At 34.8% G+C, this 21,233-nt stretch overlaps 2 protein-coding genes across 2 annotated transcripts; one reads left to right on the forward strand and one right to left on the reverse strand.

Moving 5' to 3' along the window:
- Positions 1–256: 256 nt before the first annotated feature.
- LOC144437210 (T-cell immunomodulatory protein-like) lies at positions 257–13,932 on the forward strand. The gene is made up of 16 exons (XM_078126105.1): positions 257–480; positions 811–913; positions 1,345–1,502; positions 2,032–2,086; positions 2,415–2,492; positions 2,774–3,048; positions 3,852–3,946; positions 4,662–4,831; positions 5,616–5,778; positions 6,431–6,539; positions 7,187–7,230; positions 8,142–8,220; positions 8,922–9,037; positions 10,042–10,124; positions 13,306–13,423; positions 13,584–13,932. Exons 1-16 carry the CDS (start codon positions 273–275, stop codon positions 13,641–13,643), a joined length of 1,914 nt encoding a protein of 637 aa, XP_077982231.1. The 5' UTR covers positions 257–272; the 3' UTR covers positions 13,644–13,932.
- LOC144437211 (histone H3-like) lies at positions 12,045–12,799 on the reverse strand. The gene is made up of 2 exons (XM_078126106.1): positions 12,667–12,799; positions 12,045–12,322 (listed from the first exon to the last, which is right to left on the reverse strand). Exons 1-2 carry the CDS (start codon positions 12,797–12,799, stop codon positions 12,045–12,047), a joined length of 411 nt encoding a protein of 136 aa, XP_077982232.1.
- Positions 13,933–21,233: the final 7,301 nt, after the last annotated feature.

A 21,233-nucleotide genomic window follows, 5' to 3' on the forward strand; every position in this document is an offset into this window, starting at 1 on the left:
AGAAATCCCCTTTGTCGTAAACCAATTAAACTACACACAGGGTTCATGAATTTCCAAATACATGTACATTTAGTGTAGTGTGCGTTAACCCAATATGGGGTTTGTAACGTATGTATCAAAGTAGGCCAGGGTCAAACGAACTATTGATTAACGTCTTTTCTGAGGTCACAGACTTGTTTACGGCAGTGCCACACTCGAGGAAAGACACATATCTGTGTGAACAAGCTAACAAACCAGGAAGTGGAGTGACAGACAGGTTAATATTAATTAAAATGGACTACGTGTTGAAAGTCCAGGTTTTTCTCGTAATATTAACATTTGTGATTGATAATGGAAACCAGGTGTTAGGTACATCGACGCCAAATTTTAGAGACATCACGGGTTCGGTTTTTGAAGGCTCTCCTCCAGAAGGTGTGGTGGCTGCATACGGTGATTTTAACAGCGACAAAAAGACAGATATTTTTGTTATTACAGACAGAGGTAGGCGAACACACCTATAATTATTACTAATATTTAACGTCGTAACTTTTTCTATATATATTTATATTGATGTTTCCTTTGTGTCTGTCTGTCTGTCTGTCTGTCTGTCTGTCTGTCTGTCTGTCTGTCTGTCTGTGTGTATGTATGTATGTATGTATGTATGTATGTATGTATGTATGTATGTATGTATGTATGTATGTATGTATGTATGTATGTATGTATGTATGTATGTATACATGCATGCATGCATGGTTTTAATGTTATTTTCGTTATAATTTAATGAATGTATGAGTAATTTAATTAAATGATATCCTATTCTCTTTACACCAGGTCATACTGTAAATCTGTGGTTATGGTATGAGACTAGTACAACAGTGCCTGGCAGCTCTCCTAGTGTTATGCGCAAAAGTGATGTAGTCATCTCAACCAAAAAGTGAGCTCTTTACATATTAGGCGAATTTCTTGTCAAAAGACTTACAATCATCATCACATTTGACAGTCCTTGACAATTTTTACAGTGTTCACTCTAAGTCATGTAAAGGGATTAGTTACTCTATGAAACATCATCTGCCACAGTAAATGTCATTTTTTTTCTCAAGTTCTGAACATTTGTCCAAATTTAAGACAATTTTTAAAACTCTATAGTTTATTTACTTTACCATAAGAGACACCATGACAGGAATAGATGACCACATGGTCTACTTTCTTTCTTTTCTTCTATGTCAAGATTGTTTTCAAAGTAACTCAAGAACTTCAGAATCTTAATTTTATTTTTGAAATAGTATAATGTACAGGATTAAAATGTACCATATATGATATCTGATAAATTTGCTACTGTTACAAACCTTTGACTTTTGACTCTAGGAATGATAGTGTGGTCACCAATGTTGTCCCTGGTGATTATGATGGTGATTCTATGATGGACTTGTTAATAACTACAAAACCTAAGGATAAAGCCACTGATTTGTCTGTACCGACATCTGCATTTATTTACTGGGGAATTCATCAAACAATGTCCCTAGGTAAGATCAGTTTTATTCATTATCTTGTAGCCTAATACCAGTGATAAATAGCAGGCTGTTCAGGGACTGGTCACTTTCTTGGTAGGAGAGTGGGGTTGGAATTTTTTCAGCAATACAACAAAATGTCTCTGAAACCCCCCCCCCCCCCTCGATCATGCCATTGTAGAAATGGAGTGGTCTTGGCCATCTTTAATCACAATCTAAAGCACAATAACATTTTCAAGCAAGATAATCCCCTCATCCCCACCCTACCCTGTCTATTTACAAAAACAGTGTAACCCCACAACCAATCCACCCATCCCCACTTCCCATCCCCCGCTTAATAAACTTATTGGTCCCTTATACAGTATAAACAAAATGTGATATTGAAGCACTTCTTATAACCACAGCCAAAGCCTCAAAATTAATTTTTGTTCCTCAATATTAGAGAAAACAATGAACATCATATAATATGTATAGTTCTTTTCAAGATCATTAGGGATGTTATGTGTGCCTTTACTCTGAACCTTTTCAATTTTTTTAATTGTAGAGCAAGAACCAACAATGGTATCAGATGACCTATATGATCAGCCACATGTAATGGAGTAAGTAGTCAGACACTTGATTTTTTATTTTTTTGTTTTAAAGGGCCATGTTTCAATCCCAGGTCATTGCATTAGTGTTATCTTAGTAAGGATTACATTGGATCATTCTTTTGTTCTAGACCAACTTTTTCTGTATCTCTGTCAAACAACTGGTTTTCAAACCTAGATTTTAATCCTAATCCAAAGTAGACCTTAAAACGTTTTTGACAAAATAGAGAACAAAAATGGATGTTGGAGAGAGACTCTAATGTCTATGCCTACATGGAAAACTGTGCAGTCAAGTTGTTCTTCAATGAGTGGTTTATTTTCCTTTGAATGTTCATTTCAGTTTTAATGCTGACATGATTCCAGATTTATTTGGTGCTACAGTTGGTGATGGTAAAAGGTACTTCTGGACTGGCAATTTGTAAGTACATAAATTTTGGGCATATTCTTGACATTGATTAGTTTAACTTTACGTCCAATCCTATGATATATGATTTGCTTAAATAAGAATTTGATGAAGAAAATAAGAAAGCCCCAAAATTTGGCTGCTTGTTGAAATAGTTGCATTTCTATTGTAGAAATGATATTAGCATCTCTTTATTATTTGACCTTTGACATCACATAGAAGTATGGGATAAATCAAAGATGGCGGACACTCAAATTTGTGCTGCTTGTTGAAATTGTTGCATTTCTCAATCACAGTACTGACAGGAGAGCCATTGGACCTATACCATTTGATAGTGTAACCAACACAACTACACCTAGTGAATTAACTTTGAGGAGACCTCACTCTCATGTCTTTGTTGACATTAACGGTGATGATGGGGCAGATTTACTGGTTACATCCAGTGATTCGGACCAAACCAAGTTTGAAACCTGGCTTAATGTAGATGGTCACCTCAAATGGGATGGAAAGTATTTGAATGCTCCTTCTGAAAATCTTGCACATGTTGGACAGTCAGTTTTTGCTGATATTGGTAAGTGACAGAACAACTTAAAGTAGCACCCCCACCCCCACCCCCACCCCATCCCAATATTTGTATTTCATGACTACTTTGAACACAAATTATGCATTTCTATTGCTAGGACATGTTTCCCTTTCATGTTTTGATATGAATCAGGGATGGGAGTTTGTGCACATTTGTCCGATACAAGGCACTAATCCATAAATGAAACTACACGTAATAGGTTTTAGTATAAACAAAATGGGAAGAAACCTGCAGTTGACTCAAGCAATTAAAAAAAAAACACAATTGAAGAACTACTTATCAAAATACAAAAGGATTGCATGGTACATTTATTTCGCTTCATGGTCTATGAACTGTAGGGAGAGAATTGTGAAAACTATATTTTCAATAACTTGAAGTCAGTGATAGCCTGCTCACAGACATGTTCTTATGTAAAAAAGACTGCACTGTTGACTTTTTTCCAGTGAATAACCCCTATTCACATTTGTAGTACATTTTCTGTAATAAGGAAATGAACAACCTTTCATATACATGTAATAGCTTTCTTTGCAATCAGACAAAAACTTGATGTATGATAAAATGCCCCAGGTTGCTTTTGTGTCTGCATTTCCCAAACTAGACTATGGCAATTATTGAACATGTATAAATAGCTTTATTACTCTGTATAGATTGAAGACGAAACTTTGAGTTGAACCCCTTCAATGTCTATGTTGTAGCAATTAAATATTTTTGGATTTATATTTCACTCGCTATCCTTTACATAAAGTTTTCAAAACTTACCATTCTGTTTTTGTATTTTATTTATTTGATAGATGCTGATGGTAAAGTTGACCACCTCCTCCCTGTATGTGAAGATGCCAAGTGTGCTACAAGTGCTATTTATGTCAAATATTATCAAGAGGATGAAGTAAGAATGATACTGTGTACAGTGCATTGCGAGTTACTGTTTACTGGCTCTGTTTGTTACACACTGACACCAATAACATTCTACATTTTAAGATACCAAGATCATAATTTCTAGATTTAAAAAATCTGAATGAACTTTTAAATGTACTGCAAATAGACATAGATACAAAGATGCCAATGTTTTGTTGTTTGTATTTAATGTCTGCATGGTGGCAGTAATTTCATTTAGACAAAATGTAGCAAGAAACTATTGATTCAATCTTATTACCTCAAAGTGCAACATGTGCAGTTTCTTCTTGTATCAAACAGAGCCAGTGAACAGTTACGTGCAATGCGCTGTCATCCATTGTTTTCAGTGGCACTATAACAATTAGATAGGATCAAGAATTACTTTTATTATAGCTCTGTCTGACAATATTTATCTAGACCAATTTTTATCTCAATCTGATGTGTACCAATAACACACTAGGGTTTGTACCAGTAGTTATCTTTGAAAAGGAAAGGGTAAACCAAGATAGGGTTATTTTGTTTATTTGACAAAAAAAGAAAAGATAGGATCTTGATTAGAAGAGAGTGCCTACAATGAAACACAAGTCAGTGTTTTAACGTTAATATTGTAAGTGACAGGCAAATAATGAAGCCAATGTTTACCATTATTGCAAGTTAATACAAGTTTAATGTTGGCTCAACACTTTGTCATATTTTTGTGCCACCAGTGGATTTTGTTGGTGAAGACATTTATTGATGATAGCATAACATGGGGATTTGTCCCACCAGATGACAATCCATTAGCAACATCCAACATTCCCATCATGCTTAGCGTCGGTGACTACACATTGGATGGCTTCTCAGATGCCATGGCAATAATGTATGACGTGTCAGATGAGTAAGTCAATTTTGTATGATCTTTTTTTAGTTTTAAGTTTGTGTGATTCTGCATGATCCATAAAATTTATATAGAGTAGAATGTTTGTTGTGTACAAAACAATTGGAATAGTTGTGTGTGTATTTTAAAACATATGCCTGTTTATGTATTGTGTTTAGTAATAATTTCATTCTTGGTACCTGCAATAGCATTTTAGCTCATGCTAGAGGGTCAAACTAGAACAAGAAGGTTGACTTATTTTCACAGCACCTATAGTAATACATGTGAATTGCATGGAGTGGAAGTTATGATGTCGACCAAGAAATTGAATGTTTGTTATTTTCATTCTGCACCTAGACAGTAAAATTTTATTGTTAGGTACCAAGAATTGAAGTATGATCAGTAGTGCTACTAAAATCAAAGATCTGATGCTACCAATACAGTAAATCCAGTAGGTTTTTTTTTTCTTCAAATAACGTTTTGGGTACTGACATTTTGTGCCCTTCTTCAGACTATAAAGGAATACAAACCATAAAAGTAGAAATCAGTGAATAAACTATTAAAGTATTGGGAAAACTGTACCAAATAAAATGAAATACTTGATTTTTAGGACTACCAGAACTCCAAATATAAAACTGGCAGTTCATGATAAGTACAACTGACTAGATATAGTTAATAAAAGTGAAAGGTTTATACATATACTTGCTATGATCATAGTAAATGAGTGGGTTCTGATATTGGAATGCATTCATTAGAAAATGTTGAGACAATTTATACATACAATCCATTTACATTTATTTTACAGGAAACCTGTAAGAAGGATTATTCTTCTTGAAAATACTGTATGTGATTCAAGTAAGCCTGACGTGTGTACTCAAGGCTACAGAACATTCCGTGTTGATGTCAGAGATGGTGTTATTGACCTCGACAACCCTGTTATCACTTCATTTAATGATTATTACATGGATGTGAGTTTGAATCAAATAATTATAACTCTTCTCGTTTGGATTCCTAAAGAGTTTGATAGATTTCAAGAAATGGACTGACTTGAAGAGAAATTTTAGGTAGTCTTTATTTGCATAGAAATCTGTATAATTTAATTTTATATAGTGAGAAATTAAGAAAAAAGAGTGTTGTTTTTGTGAAATCAGACTCGGTATAACATACATCTGGTAGGAGATTTGTAGTTTATCATTGACACATGAATGTCACGGTACATAGTCATAGTAACAGCCTAGTCTGATGTCAGTCGGTCAATCAATCAATCAATCAATCAATCAATCAATCAATCAATCAATCAGATTTCTAGTGTTGCACCAATCTCCAGAGCAATGTTGTTGTTACAAGCAGATTCTTGTTTGTAGAATGCAGAGTGCGACACGGTGTGTATGGCTGGAGAAGATCACAAAATGTAAACTGGAGTTAAGCCATGGAGAGCTGTATATGTCAACAATAAAAATTGTAATCAATCCTGGTACTCCGATGCAAACTGATAAAAACTAGAGAAATTATTTTCTGAAGCTTGAAGTCATATTGCTATTGTCAAGTTTGCCTAAATTAGTTATCACACATTACAAACATCTGACACTCTATTTTGCAATATTTTTGTTTGCATTTCAGGGAGCTCTTGATATTCTAGTTACAACTCAAGAAAAATCGGAAGATAAACCAGTATTCCATGCTCTTCAAAATAATTTACATGAAGATGCAAGTTTTGTTCAAGTTTTAGGTGAGTAAACCATAACCATGACAACGTAATTACAATCTATTCTACTAGACTTGGTGTTGTTTTTAGTGACCACAGTTTCACATCAGATCCCGGATACTTCTTCAGGCTGACTGATTATCTAGAGACAGGTGGTTGGTGACATATGATGTGACATATAACAATATGACAACATTTCCACCAACTGCAGCTATTACAAGTATCTCTGTTTTAAATGACATTTGATTTTCTACAGTTGGAGTAAGTTTGCTGCATTTTCAGCTATCACAAATACTTCAGATATATGTCATAGAAACAAACAAAAAACATTTTACCTAGGTTTTACAATGTCATCATAAATGCTCTATGACACTGCCAGCTACACTCTAATTTCACAGTAAGGAGGTATAAGTAGATAAAATTTCCCTAGTTTTAGCTACCATTTTCCTTCATTCCCTCCTGAGTTATTAACATTATGTGTATTGCATCACAATTCAGTACTACAAAATCTAAAGTGATAAAGATACTACAGTATGTAATTCACTTTTGTGATTATTTTCAAAGTGAATGAATTATGTTTGCATGCATTGTGTTTACATTTTTGATTTTTTTTCCAAGTGTTCAGCAGACTACATTTTAGCTCCTAATTCACCTTTGTCATTTCTTTTCAGTGTTGAGTGGACTGTGTTTCAGCCATTGCCCAACTGGAGCAGAGGTAAGTGCTGATTGTTTCGGATTGTGTTCACAATGACTTTAATGCTTGACTTGCATGTGTCTGTTTGTTTGACTTGTGTGTGTCTGTTTGTTTGTTGTTAAAGTGACATAGTATGTACTGGAGGGCCAGATTTCAACTGTATACAGTGTACGAAATGCCCATACCCAATTCTCGCTAAGAAGCAAATCAGAATTTAATTGCAAGGTAGAGGTGGCTGAATGTGCCAAGAGGCTTGGTAACCAAGACTACAACATTTTTTTAGTAACTAAAATATTATGTCATAATGTCATTTTCATATCGTATCTTAATGCCCTGTGAGAGTTTTTTACCATTTGTGATGTATGATTCACCATATTCTGGTGGACTGAAAAATATAAGGGTATGGAGCAAAAATAAGCACCACAAACCATAAACCAGTGTGCCCCTTCAACATTCAACTTCAGCAATGTAGAAATAATCATTCCTTAGCACAGACCAGACTCGGATTTTGGACTTCCATGACAAGCAACAGTACTGGCATTTTATGTATCTCTTGTTATATAAAGATGGAGATATTGTTTGTATGTAAATAAACCAAGGCATAAAGCTGAAAGGCAGAAATATAGTGTTTTGACCAAGTCAGAATTTTTCTCAGCCGTATGAAGACCAAATATGTAGTCGTGTTTTTCTCCTCATGGTGAACTCACTTTCCTGTCATCTCAAAGATTTAAATGAATGAGAAAGAAATTTATAGAAATATCACTCACAACAAAGGGCAAATTAAAATGGCTTGAAACAAATCAGTCAAAATGGTGTTGTCATCGTCAAATTCCAAATTCTATGCAGTGACATGTGACCTTTTGTAATTTAATGTTGACCTCTACCCTTGCTATGTTGACCTATGACCTCCTGTCATGTGTTTGTAATTGTAGCCCTATGGTGTAAACCAGCCTGGTCCAATTATTCATTACCAGACAACAGATCCAGAGGGGAATCAACAGTACAATGCAGGTACAATACATCATATTCATTAATGAGGCAATATTGGTGAAAATTAGTGGCAAAAAGTGAACCTTTAAAAAGCTGAAAACAGATTCCCCATCAAAGTTACAATATGCCACATTCCGATTTGCCATCAACAGTACCCCGTAACAAAATTTGAAAATAGTTTGCCTGCTTGTGACACATACATTTGCAATTGCATTTTTTATGAACTTATGTAACTTCAAGACACAGGTAAATCTTATTACTTTTTGTTGAGGCTCTATGATATAGAGTATATATACTGTGTGCAAGCCAAGTTGTACATGTTTAAACAGAAAATATAGAATTTATACTCACTTTGTTCTACAACACACATGTACATCACTGATTGTGTGAACTCAGAATATGAGTCAAGATGTTCCAAATCTCTGTTATTTTCCCAAATATCTTGGCTTGTTTAGTTATGATTATATTTTTCTCTGATAAATCTCTTCATTCAGCCTGAAAATATTTCAGACATTGAGTTTGAATCATACTGCAGAGGCCCTTTTTGTCACTTATATTTTCCTTGGTTGAACGAAGAAAAATGTTAGGAAACAATAATTGATTACTGGTATTGACAACTGTACAGACACAATCGCGATTTCTAACCTACTTTGACCTTTAACCCATGACCCTTAACCCCCGAGGTCATCAGTAAATAATTGAGTATACTTGTTTTGATACAGCTGCTCAGATGTCACAGTCAGCCTATTTCTCATTACAACTACCGTTTGTTGTCATGGGATTGGGTCAGACACCAAACTTTATAGATTACCTCACAGTTGGGATACCATTTAAAGATGTAAGTATGAGGACGTAGTATATTGCTATTTATTTGGTGTTTGGTAAGACTTTGACTTTGAAATTGTAGGCAACAATGAGTCATCAAAAAAAGGGAAAAAGGAGAAAAAAGAAAACACAAGTTTTAGCATTAGGTTTGGTTGATGTATATGGGTTGGTTAGTATTGCTGAATACAAGGATTTGTTGTTGTTTTTGTATGTTTGGGTTGGAGGGGGGGGGGGCAGGGCTGTAGTTTTTATTATGAACAACAGGTGAAAGAACCCAACGTAATTTATGTCTGCAATATTTGTTCCTTTCATCATCACTCAAGTGGAAAAACTTTGCATAAACAACAGAAGTGGTTGTTTCCCTGTCTGCGTCAGATTTGATTTATTCAAAGTTTTCATGGTCAAACAAGATTAACAGTGCTTCAGAAAAAGATAACATCATTGTAAAGATGTATCAGATGATAGCATTAGGAAATATTTCTATATGATGTAATGATGTGTTTATGTGCATATCTGTGACAGTAGAGACAAGGGGTGGTGGATGGAAACTTTGTTATGGATTATGATTTAATAATCTATTGATGTGTGTAAATGTGTACCTGTGTCTGTGTCTGTCTATGTATGTCTGTGACTGTGTCTGTCTGTCTGTGTGTGTGTCTGTATGTATGTATGTCTGTGACTATGTCTGTCTGTCTGTCTGTCTGTCTGTCTATGACTGTCTGTCTCTGTCTGTCTGTCTGTCTGTCTATGACTGTCTGTCTCTGTCTGTCTGTCTATCTATCTGTGTGTCTGTCTGTCTGTCTGGAGTATGTGTGTGTGTGTGTGTGTGTGTGTGTGTGCATGTGTGTCTCTGGAGAGAGAGAGAGAGAGAGAGAGAGAGAGAGAGAGAGAGAGAGAGAGAGAGAGAGGGGGGGGGAGAGAGGGAGAGGGGAGAAAGACTCTTCACTATTTTAAAGTAACCACTTACCTTCATTTGTTCAAAGAAAGAGCCTTGACATTTCTTGCTTGTATTTGTAGACCCCAAAGAAGCATACATGGACACAAACTATTCCTAACTCACAACTTATAGCTATACCACACCCACCAGATGACCCAAGCAAGTAAGTATAACAGTCAGGGCTGGTAATGTGTAAGGGTCAGGGGTCAAGAATCATGCTTTTTCCTTTCCTTTACAGGTTGAAAAGAAATGAACAATATTTTTTTGCTAGTAGTTGTTTTTCAGTGAGACAAGCAAGTGAATGAGAGATTTATAAACATCATAATCTCAGATTTACTGAAAAATTTCATGCATAAAATATTGTAAATTGGAATTCAGTGTTGGTCTGTGCCAGTGGACCACTTCATGAATTTGTTTTAGTTCAATCTGATTAAAATCTGATGTGTTGAATGTGACTCATTTAGCGTCGTTTGTTTTCGATTTTGTTGTTCTGGAAGGGATCGCTGCCTTCCCCTTTCCCAACCCCTTCTCAGCTGGGAAGGCAGCACTCGCTCCCAGGACAACAAAATCGAAAACAAATGACACTAAGTGAAGGAAATAGAGGTAAATAAAGAAATTGAACCGTATTTACCACATCAGATTTTAATCAGATTTGTTTTAAGTTGTTCTTTATATGTTACCTATAATGTTTTTATCGTATGAAATTTACTTGTATTTAGATGCACTACTTAACGCCTAATGCATGAACCCCAGGTTCTCAATTTAGAACTAACCTGTCCAGATTTCTTATTAACCTTGTAGTGTACCATCACAGCAGTAATGCCCAAAGAGCCACTAGTCTTTTCACTATCATAACACACTGCAATTATAATCATTTCAACATTCATATATGAATTGGTGAAATGTAATTGAATTTAAAATTCGGTTTCCCCTTCAAGCTAGAGTGGATTTTCTAGGGTCTTTGATTCAAAGTGCAAGGAGAAAATTACTGGGCATTCTATCGAATTGCTATTTCCCTGCTGCAAAAAAAATACTCATCAAAAAATGCCTTCACATTTTATCTGAATTCATCCCTTCAGTTTGCTGTGTTAAGACCAGCATAATCTTGATTTGCTTATTTTAAGTGAAGGGTTATATAAAGAAATTCATCCAGCAAGGGTTATATATTCCTCATTAAAAGTTTATTTTGTAATTCATGCATGGAACATTTCCTGCCAATTATACGAATTATTCCAATTGTTGGTATCCAGTTATTCTGCAAGTCAATACCAATTTTATGTAACTGCAAATACTTACACTTTTCTAAAAGCTTTGGACTTAATGTTGTTCACTCTTAACTCAAGGAACATTATTGCAACATAAAATTCGCTTTTTCCACTGCCCAAAACTGTCAATGATTCAAGTGATCTTTGTTAGAGGTAATAATTGTACAATTTAATCCCAAAAAACATCAGTTTTTATTTTAATCATTCAGGACAAATTGGGGCAAATAAGCAAAGGGTATATTGCAAATCGTGGAAAAGGGAAAAAAACAAGTACCACCAGACTCTAGACTACCAGAATTACCATCAAACACTCACAAGTTAGTTTTGAAGCCAGTAAAAACTCATCAAGATTTTTTTTTAATTTTGTTTTATTACAAAAAATAGTTAACAAAAATATAAATTTACAAATCACACCATGCAGAAACTTAGAAAAATATGGCTGAGACTTAAAATAAATATCACATGAAGAGAAATAGCAACTGACTATATGACAATTTTGGTCTGTTCAGAAATTCATTTGGGTTCTATCTATTTTGGCATACGAAGGAAACTATTTTCACAGGGCTTTTTTAACACTAGAATTATCTTAATTTCTTTCACAAGTCTTTCATTCGTTAAGTATGGACATGTCAGAACTTTCACAAAGAATATTTTCTGGAAACTTTCGTCAACACTAAATACTGCCGCATTTGAAATTTGTCGAATCAATGTTGTGAACCATTAAGACCATCCCCTAATATCCCCCCAGTCGACGTGGTTTTCTTTTTTGCAATTTAGTAAAAATGTAAAGCTAGTGTGAAAGAGAAAGCTCAAAGTTTTTATGCCCGTTCTCCGCGGATTCGCCTTGCTAGCTGGATGTCCTTGGGCATGATGGTAACCCTCTTGGCATGAATAGCACAGAGGTTGGTATCCTCAAACAGACCCACCAAGTACGCTTCGCTGGCCTCTTGCAGTGCTAGGACAGCTGAACTTTGGAAACGCAAGTCGGTCTTGAAGTCCTGTGCGATTTCTCTGATAAGACGCTGGAATGGTAGTTTGCGGATCAGGAGTTCGGTACTCTTCTGGTATCGACGGATTTCACGAAGAGCAACAGTGCCTGCAAATGGAAAGGAATAAATTTAGCATTTCGCAACGTCTATTTATTCTAACAAAAAATATCAATCTCGAGCGAAATTTCTTCAATCATAAAAATGTTCGGAATTGCCAACGTAATAACGAAAATACATATGTAATGTATGCAGAACAAGAAAATTTTGACTTGACAACACGTGCATATCACATTTCCATTTAACAGTAGATAGGGTGGGTTTTTTGCATTGCTCTAGATAGGCGTCTCGTTTTGACCGCTAACACTGCTTTTTTGTAAGAAAAAAACTTTCTCGAACAATTGGTTCAAAAGTCTATGCATGTGCATGCAACATTGAAAGGAAATGGGCTTACCGGGCCTGTATCTGTGTGGTTTCTTGACTCCGCCGGTTGCAGGGGCACTCTTTCGAGCTGCTTTCGTTGCCAACTGCTTCCTTGGTGCTTTGCCGCCAGTTGATTTACGGGCTGTCTGTTTGGTACGTGCCATGGCGAATCGGAGCTTCTCTTCACAAAACCAGAGCTGAACTGAATATGAACGTTGTTGTATCGATGGTGTTTCAGCAGAGAACTGGTTTTTCACCGATCAAAAACTCGTTTTTATAGGCAAAATGTGAATTTTTAATCAAACCAGATGGCTTTGCATAAAGGAGACATTTCATTGGTTGTATTTCGCGCCGTTTTGATGAGTTGTGTCAGCACATTTGTGTAGTCAACCAATCAGTGACAAAAGTATTCCACCTTCCAGCTTGCATGCACAGACGTTGAATCTTGCCAAAGTCCGGAGGTCAAAAACCGCCATAATTATGGGACAGACACCTGCAAATTTACTTTCCAATATTTCAACGACGGAAACCAGAGTTCGAGTCTTCCAGCAATGATTTACAATCAATAAAGTCGCAAACAAAGCTTAATTTGGCAATTCCTAAAACATCGGTCTTTTATAAGAAGTGGGGAATATTACTAAAATCTGCACTCTTTTGTCTTGTTTTGTAGGTGGAAGAGTAAATTAATTGTCACGCCGAGCCCACTCATTTACATGACTGCAGGTGTTTTAGCGGCAACATGTCTCTTCATCGCCGCCATTGTCGGAATTCTCCACTGGCGCGAAAAGGTGGGTACCAGTTAATATATGCATATTTGTAGAGGTGGAGATGTGATGCAAGTTTGTGGGGTCTATTTTTATAGGTTTTGGTGGGAATTTACACCCGTTTGAAAAAAAAAAACGAAAATTTACTTAAAACAACTCTCTTTTTTTTCATTCCTGTGAACAGCGAGAAGATAAAGAAGAGAAAAGACAAGAATCTCATAGGTTCCACTTTGATGCCATGTAATGTCATTTCGACATAGTATCAAAGGTGTACTAATTCATAAACCAGTTTGTTCCTTGATACAAGAAGATCTGTGTTAATTCAAATCACGTGCACACTTTGTGAACTCGATGAGGCGTCTCGGTAAAACTGGGTTCACACCTTTGCCTTATGAGTGGTGGAAAATTATGCATGTAGTGCGCCTATACCAGCTGTCATCAACCATGATTAGATAACTTTAGAGTTGGCGCATTTTCTCAACGGAAACAACTTCCTGACAACACCACTGTTCCCTCAAGTGTGTGTGTGTGTGTGTGTGTGTGTGTGTATGTATGTGTGTATGTGTGTCTGTGTCTGTGTCTGTCTGTGTGTGTGTGTGTGTGTGTGTGTGTGTGTGTGTGTGTGTGTGTGTGTGTGAACGATAGGATAGGTGGGAGGGGATTCATATATGAATGTGTGACCGAAATGTATCAATTGTCATTGAAGTGTGTGTGTGTGTGTGTGTGTGTGTGTGCTTAGACCCTACACGTGTAGGGTCTATGGTGTGTGTGTATGCGTGCTTGCATGGGTACGCGTGCATGTGTGGTTGTAAACACCGTATGAGTATGATATTAGCATTATAACAAAACTAGAAAAAAGAGAGTAAATTTAACTTATTTATTGTCAAGTGCAATGAACATTTATTTGGTTGTAATTATTTTGTTAATGCCACATGTAAAATATACCAAGAAAAACACCATTTCAGCCTTTTTGGATGGCTTTACCCGTATGTATTGTATGTATATTTCGCTGTGGTATATTTCGGACTAAAGGGCAGTTCACATTTGGTGTGAGTATGTAGACATGAGAAGTACTCCTCGCACGTTATTTTCACATATTTATTAAATAAATGCACACTTTGTCGTACAGCGTAGACGTCAACGAAACCTCACTACAAGAAATGCCCATGCATGTGACTGTTTTCGTACAAATCTCTTCAATTATTTTGGCTTCTAAGCCGAGAGAACAATTAGATAAGACTTGTTATTTGAGAATATAGTACTTTATAGGCTCACTATGATCGTCTGTTTGTTTGTGATATCACTTTATCTCTGTCTTCCAATATTTTCTATGTTTTGCGACTGCGCAGTTTAATACTTCATCATGGATGTAAACTATTGGTTCTTTGTAAGACATCGTAATCAGAAATAAACATCAATTTATTCAACTTCCCTGTATTTCTTGTTGTTTTTGACAGCCACATACCTTGACCTATGACATGTCAGTGCACGTGTCTATCTAACGATGTCGGGTGTCGGCCATGCTCACATCCTATTCACGTGTTGTGTATAGAGATTTTGTTTACTTCAAATTCAATGTAGATGTATTGTACTATACATGCAATTGTAATTTTAATAGGCAAGGAAAGGTTCGAGGTTAAGAGATGTAAATAAACAATTCAATTTATTTTTAGTATATTTTTATGCAGATCAATACTACAACTGCCGACATCGAAGCATTGACGGACGGAACCTGTTATAAACAGAGAATGAATCGAAAATACACAAATTTGATGTACAGACGATTCAGAATTAGATTAATAACACTTGGCACAGCATGTGTCGGAACGTTAGGGATATGACATTTCGTGGTTTGATAAGAACAGTTTTATAGGGTAATGTGTACATGAAATGCCAGGGAAACTTCGCATGTGTTTGTGAACGTTAACTTTTTATGTAAAGAGGCCAAACAACTGTTCTTTATCAAATGATGGAATGTAATACAAGTATCTGTAATTCTATGGCATGCTGTGCCAATGGTTATCAATCCAAATATTCATTTGTTTACTTTCTCTGTTTGTAACAAGTGCCGTTCGTCAGTGCTTTGATGTCGGCATCGAAACTTCAAATTGCTTGGCAGTACTGTCAGATCATCACGAACTCATTCTCGCAAACCAGAGCTAATATTTCTTCGAAATAAAAGTGGGGACCGGCTCGTTAAGAACGGTACCGTAAAACGGTCGTGGTTTGCGACGATGCACGAACTATGAACTATGATGAATGAAGAACGGAGTACAATATTGAATGTACCGTTACAAAGTTAAAGCAATCACCGTGTTCGTTGCTAGTTTACGTTTCATTTGATACTGTGAACTGTATGTGGCTCTATAATCCTAGCTTATTTATCTGAAAGTGTGATGGCGCCAAAATGAAAAAGCCTTTAAGTTAGCATTAATATGGAGTCACTTTGACGGGTTAATTCTGAATAATCATAGGCCCTAAAGGTTGACATTTTCTCACAAAACGTGATGTAGTTAATAACTTATAAATACTCTGCAGTTAAAATTGTTTATCCGCCGAAATAAAGTGAAACCAAAATGTCTTTCCGGTGCAATTTGTATGCGCAATAAATTAACAGTGTGTGTCATTTTATTTTATTGTATGTGATTTGACCGAATTCAACATTTTCCCAAACCAACAATCTTGCATGATATATATAATTAGTATACAGATTTTGCTGAATTAAAGTATACTTTGATTCAAAATCTCATATATATGCCATATACTTTGAAAATAAGCGTGGTGAATATTCTCTATATATACATAAGATATTCATAATTTATTAAAATCAGACGTATGAAAGTATTACAACCGTTATCAGACATGTCAGTGGATCAAAATGTAACAACTGTACTTCAATATTGTGTCCTGTCAGACGATAATTATGTTGAATTCCTAATCAGATGTTCGTCAAGCCAGACCATATAATATGATTTAGTGGCAATGTTAATAAGATATCCAGACAATAAAATGTAACAAATTATGTTATTAACACTTTCGTTTATTCTGTTCGTCAATGATATGCCAGACATTGTCAACAGTCATGGGTCATCATTGTGCTCAATGTATGCTGACGATGCCAAAATATATCGCATAGTTAGAACACAAGATGATTGTATTTCTCTTCAAACAGACATTAATAATGTCTACAAATGGTGTAATACATGGAATTTGAAGCTCAATGTGGGGAAGTGTAAAGTAATTACATTTAGTAACAAAAGGAAACTGATTACATACAATTACAGTATTGCTGATGGTCCCCTTGTTCGTGTTCATAGTATCAAAGATCTTGGTATTCTACTTTCTTCACAGATGTCTTTTAACACCCATATTGATAGTATTGTCAGGAAAGCTTTTAGAATGATGGGTTTTATCAAACTTACATGTGCCATTTTTTCCAACATTTCTACATTAAGATCTTTATATGTGAGCCATGTTAGAAGCCATCTTGAGTGCTCCAGTGTAATCTGGTCACCATGGCAAGTAAATCAAATTGATAAAATCGAACGTGTACAGCAGAAATTTATTAAATTTTTATGTTTTAAATCAAATGTGCAATATACTTCAAGAAATTACGATTCGCTATGTGCTAGGTTTAAGATCCCACACTGTTGAGGAGGTGAAAGTTTTTAGTTGCTATTTTTGTTTACAAACTGGTCAATTCATACTATAATTGTCCATCCATTTTGTACAAGGTTTGTTTTAATGTACAGAGCAGACAGATACGTAATAACCATATCTTTCGCATCAGTGCCTCCAGGGTAAATCTGAGAAAATATTCCCCAATTTTAAGATGTTTAACCACTTGTAATGACGTTTTTAAAGCAAATCCAAATATAGAGATATTTAGTCCTGTTTCCGCCTTTCGGCGTGTGCTTCAGGCTGCGTGTTGTTAATAATTTTACCTGTTTTGTTGTTTTTATTTATGTCATGTCACTTCTTTCTGTTATTACTACCCCTTTTTTTTTTATCTTTTTAGTGCTTGTTTTTCCTTATTTGTTTCTAAAGGTGCCTGTAAATGGGCTTTATGCCCGTTGGTTTACCTGAATATATAAATGAATAAATAATAAATAAATAATAAAATATCCAGACAATAAAATGTAGCAATGATAATAAAATATCCAGATAATAAAATGTAACAAATTATGTTAATAAGATATCCAGACAATAAAATGTAGCAATGTTAATAAGATATCCAGACAATAAAATGTAGCAATGTTAATGAGATATCCAGACAATAAAATGTAGCAATGTTAATGAGATATCCAGACAGTAAAATGTAGCAATGTTAATAAGATATCCAGACAATAAAATGTAGCAATGTTAATAAGATATCCAGACAATAAAATGTAACAAATTATGTTAATAATAAGATATCCAGACAATAAAATGTAACAAAATGTTAAAATATCCAGACAATCAAATGTAACAATGTTAATAAGATATCCAGACAATAAAATGTAGCAATGTTAATAAGATATCCAGACAATAAAATGTAACAATGTTAATAAAATATCCAGACAATAAAATGTAACAATGTTAATAAGATATCCAGACAATAAAATGTAGCAATGTTAATAAGATATCCAGACAATAAAATGTAGCAATTGAATGTTACTAAGATATCCAGAATAATAAAATCTAACAATGTTAATAAGATATCCAGACAATAAAATGTAACAAATTATGTTAATAAGATATCCAGACAATAAAATGTAGCAATGTTAATAAGATATCCAGACAATAAAATGTAACAAATTATGTTAATAAGATACCCAGACAATAAAATGTAACAATGTTAATAAGATATCCAGACAATAAAATGTAACAAATTATGTTAATAAGATATCCAGACAATAAAATGTAACAATGTTAATGAGATATCCAGACAATAAAATGTAACAAATTATGTTAATAAGATACCCAGACAATAAAATGTAGCAATGATAAAGAGATAACCAGACAATAAAATGTAACAATGTTAATAAGCTATCCAGACAATAAAATGTAACAATGTTAGTAAGAGTTTCCGTTTCTACTCAAATGGTTCCCATTGTAAATATTCTAATTTTATGTTATTCAGATTAATAGCATGCAGAATTTATCGCCATGAACAAGGATTTGTTTCTTTTGTTTCCTTATAACCCTCGGGGAAAAAATATTTCAATAATGTTCATTAAATTTTCTGAAGTAAGCATCAAGATTTGTTGTCCCGAGACAGTAAAAATATAATTGATAACTTTGCAATACTATTTATGACCTCGAACAATATTTCCTGAATCAGGTAATGAGTCGTATTGAATTCAGTATAAAGTAAGAAACTTCATTTATGGTTGAAAGAATTCACGGCATCTATTATTCAGACTATATATTAGTAATACCATAATTACGAACATAACGTCCTTAGGATACGACTGTAACTCTGTTGTTTCATGCAAGATACAACATATACTACATAAACTAATTTGAAATACATAGGCATATAACCAGTCAGCCAATCAATCAATCAATCAATTAATCAATCAATCAATCAATCAATCAATCAATCAATCAATCAATCAATCAATCAATCAATCAATCAATCAAACTTCTATATCCATAGCTCCGATTTCCAGAGCAATGTTCTGTTCAGTAGCGCCGAATGGTTAAATTACACCGTAGGCTTTGGTAAACAAATAAGCCTTCGGTTTCGTTTAATTTTGAAACAATCCGGGCTAGAGGCTTAGCGAATGTCAAATACCATAGTTTGGAGGCGACATATGAGAATGAACAACCTCCATAGTAGGTGACTTGTCTGTATTAACATATAACATATAACATATAACATAATATATATATATACACTACATGTGATGATCTCAAATTTAAAGTAGGTGGAAATGTCAGTGAAGAATTACTGAAAGCAACCAGCAAAACGATGATACAAAAGATAAAGGTAGGTGTTTCTTTTGTCAGCTATTAATTCTTATTTCTGTATGTATGTATGTATATATATATGTGTGTGTGTGTGTATGTGTGTGTGTGTGTGTGTGTGTGTGTGTGTGTGTGTGTGTGTGTGTGTGTGTGTGTGTGTGTGTGTGTGTGTGGAGGGGGGGATAAATATCCTGAACACACTTGAAATAATGCATTTTTATTGCTGGTACATTTCTTTTATATCCGTATGTAATAAGGGATTTCGCATCCACCTCTACCATACGTCACTTTCTCATTGAAAATTATCTATAAACGTATCTATATGTATATACTATTGAAATACATATAATACATCTTGTTTCTTTATGTATACACGTACATATACTCATCCATCATCTGTTGTTTGTATGGATGAGTATATAGTATATCATAGCAATAGTATACAAGTTTGTATATATACATTTATATAGATAGTTTTAGTTTAAAATGATAATCCATTTACCCAAACATAGTTGTTTGTTTGTTTGTTGTTTGTTTGTAGTGTATTTGTTTGTTTGTTTGTTTGTTTGTTTGTTTGTTTGTTTGTTTGTTTGTTTGTTTGTTTGTTTGGTGAAAAGTGCACCAAATTTTCTACATAAAACGGTTCAAACATCCTGGATCAGCAAGATTTAATGTAAAGTAGTATTTTATGGTGTAGGACAGACTGATGTTAGTCGCTTGTGGTATTGTTGCTGTTGTAATTATTGAAATATACTTATTAATTTTCATGTACCTGTAATTTTAGACTGGCAAAGCGTGACGTGGATTTAGTGGAACACGTCCAGCAGACTGAGCTAGCACTTTACAAAACGCCTAACGCGTTGTATGTATATGTATGTATGTATGTATGTATGTATGTATGTATGTATGTATGTATGTATGTATGTATGTATGCATGTATGTATGTATGTATGTATGTATGTATGTATGTATGTATGCATGCATGCATGCATGCATGCACAGTACCGTAGCTTGCGGGGGGGGGGGGCAAGGGGGGCAGTTGCCCCCCTGAGATTTTGGAAAAAAGAAAGAAAAAAAGCTACTTTTTGAATACATAGCGATGCTATTAAAATCGTTATTTACGTGACGATTCCTAGCATGCGCGATTTCAATGGATAGTTCACTAAAGTGACTGTACACTGACTCGTGGCTAATATGTATCTTATATCGCTATTGTACGCTGGCTTAATTGAATTAAAATGTGTCCAGTTAAAAATTGTAACATTTTGCAGCAAATTAAAAAAAAATTGCGCGGGAAAGTACAAAAGAAGTGCGCAAACGCACTGTGCATTTTCTGCGAGTAACAGTAGTCTTGAAAGTCTCCTTCATTTGAAGATAGCAAGTCGCAATTATAATGTCAGCGAGCGAAAAAAAAGACGGAAAAAGTCGTTCAAAGTGAGGTTGCCTGCTATGCTGCATGCAGTGACTCGTGACTCCGAAGATGCGCTCGATCTCATTTACATCTTGTTCCTTATATTAAAACATTTCATGCTGATAAAACGGCATATCTCTTTTTGGAATATTTGGTGGCCCTGAAAAAAACTATTAAACTAGGTACGCAGTTTAAGATCCACTATTTGAAGATATATCTTTCAATAATTGTGTTCGACGTTGTCTTTGGTTAAAATGTTGTTTGATATAATTATCTCATTGCACACTGACACTAGCGTTATTCCACAATTCATTTTGAAGCCACAATTTGCTATTTAAAGAATGGCCCTGAATTTGTAAACAGAGCTGTACCTTCGACATCAAAATCCAAACTCCAATTTCCATTATAATGATAATGACAAGGAGAATTCACTGAGTTCATCTTGGGTTCAAACATAAACGAGGCCATAAC

The sequence above is a fragment of the Glandiceps talaboti genome, chromosome 7 (genome assembly GCF_964340395.1).
Source record: "Glandiceps talaboti chromosome 7, keGlaTala1.1, whole genome shotgun sequence".
NCBI classification, from domain to species: Eukaryota; Metazoa; Hemichordata; class Enteropneusta; family Spengelidae; genus Glandiceps; species Glandiceps talaboti.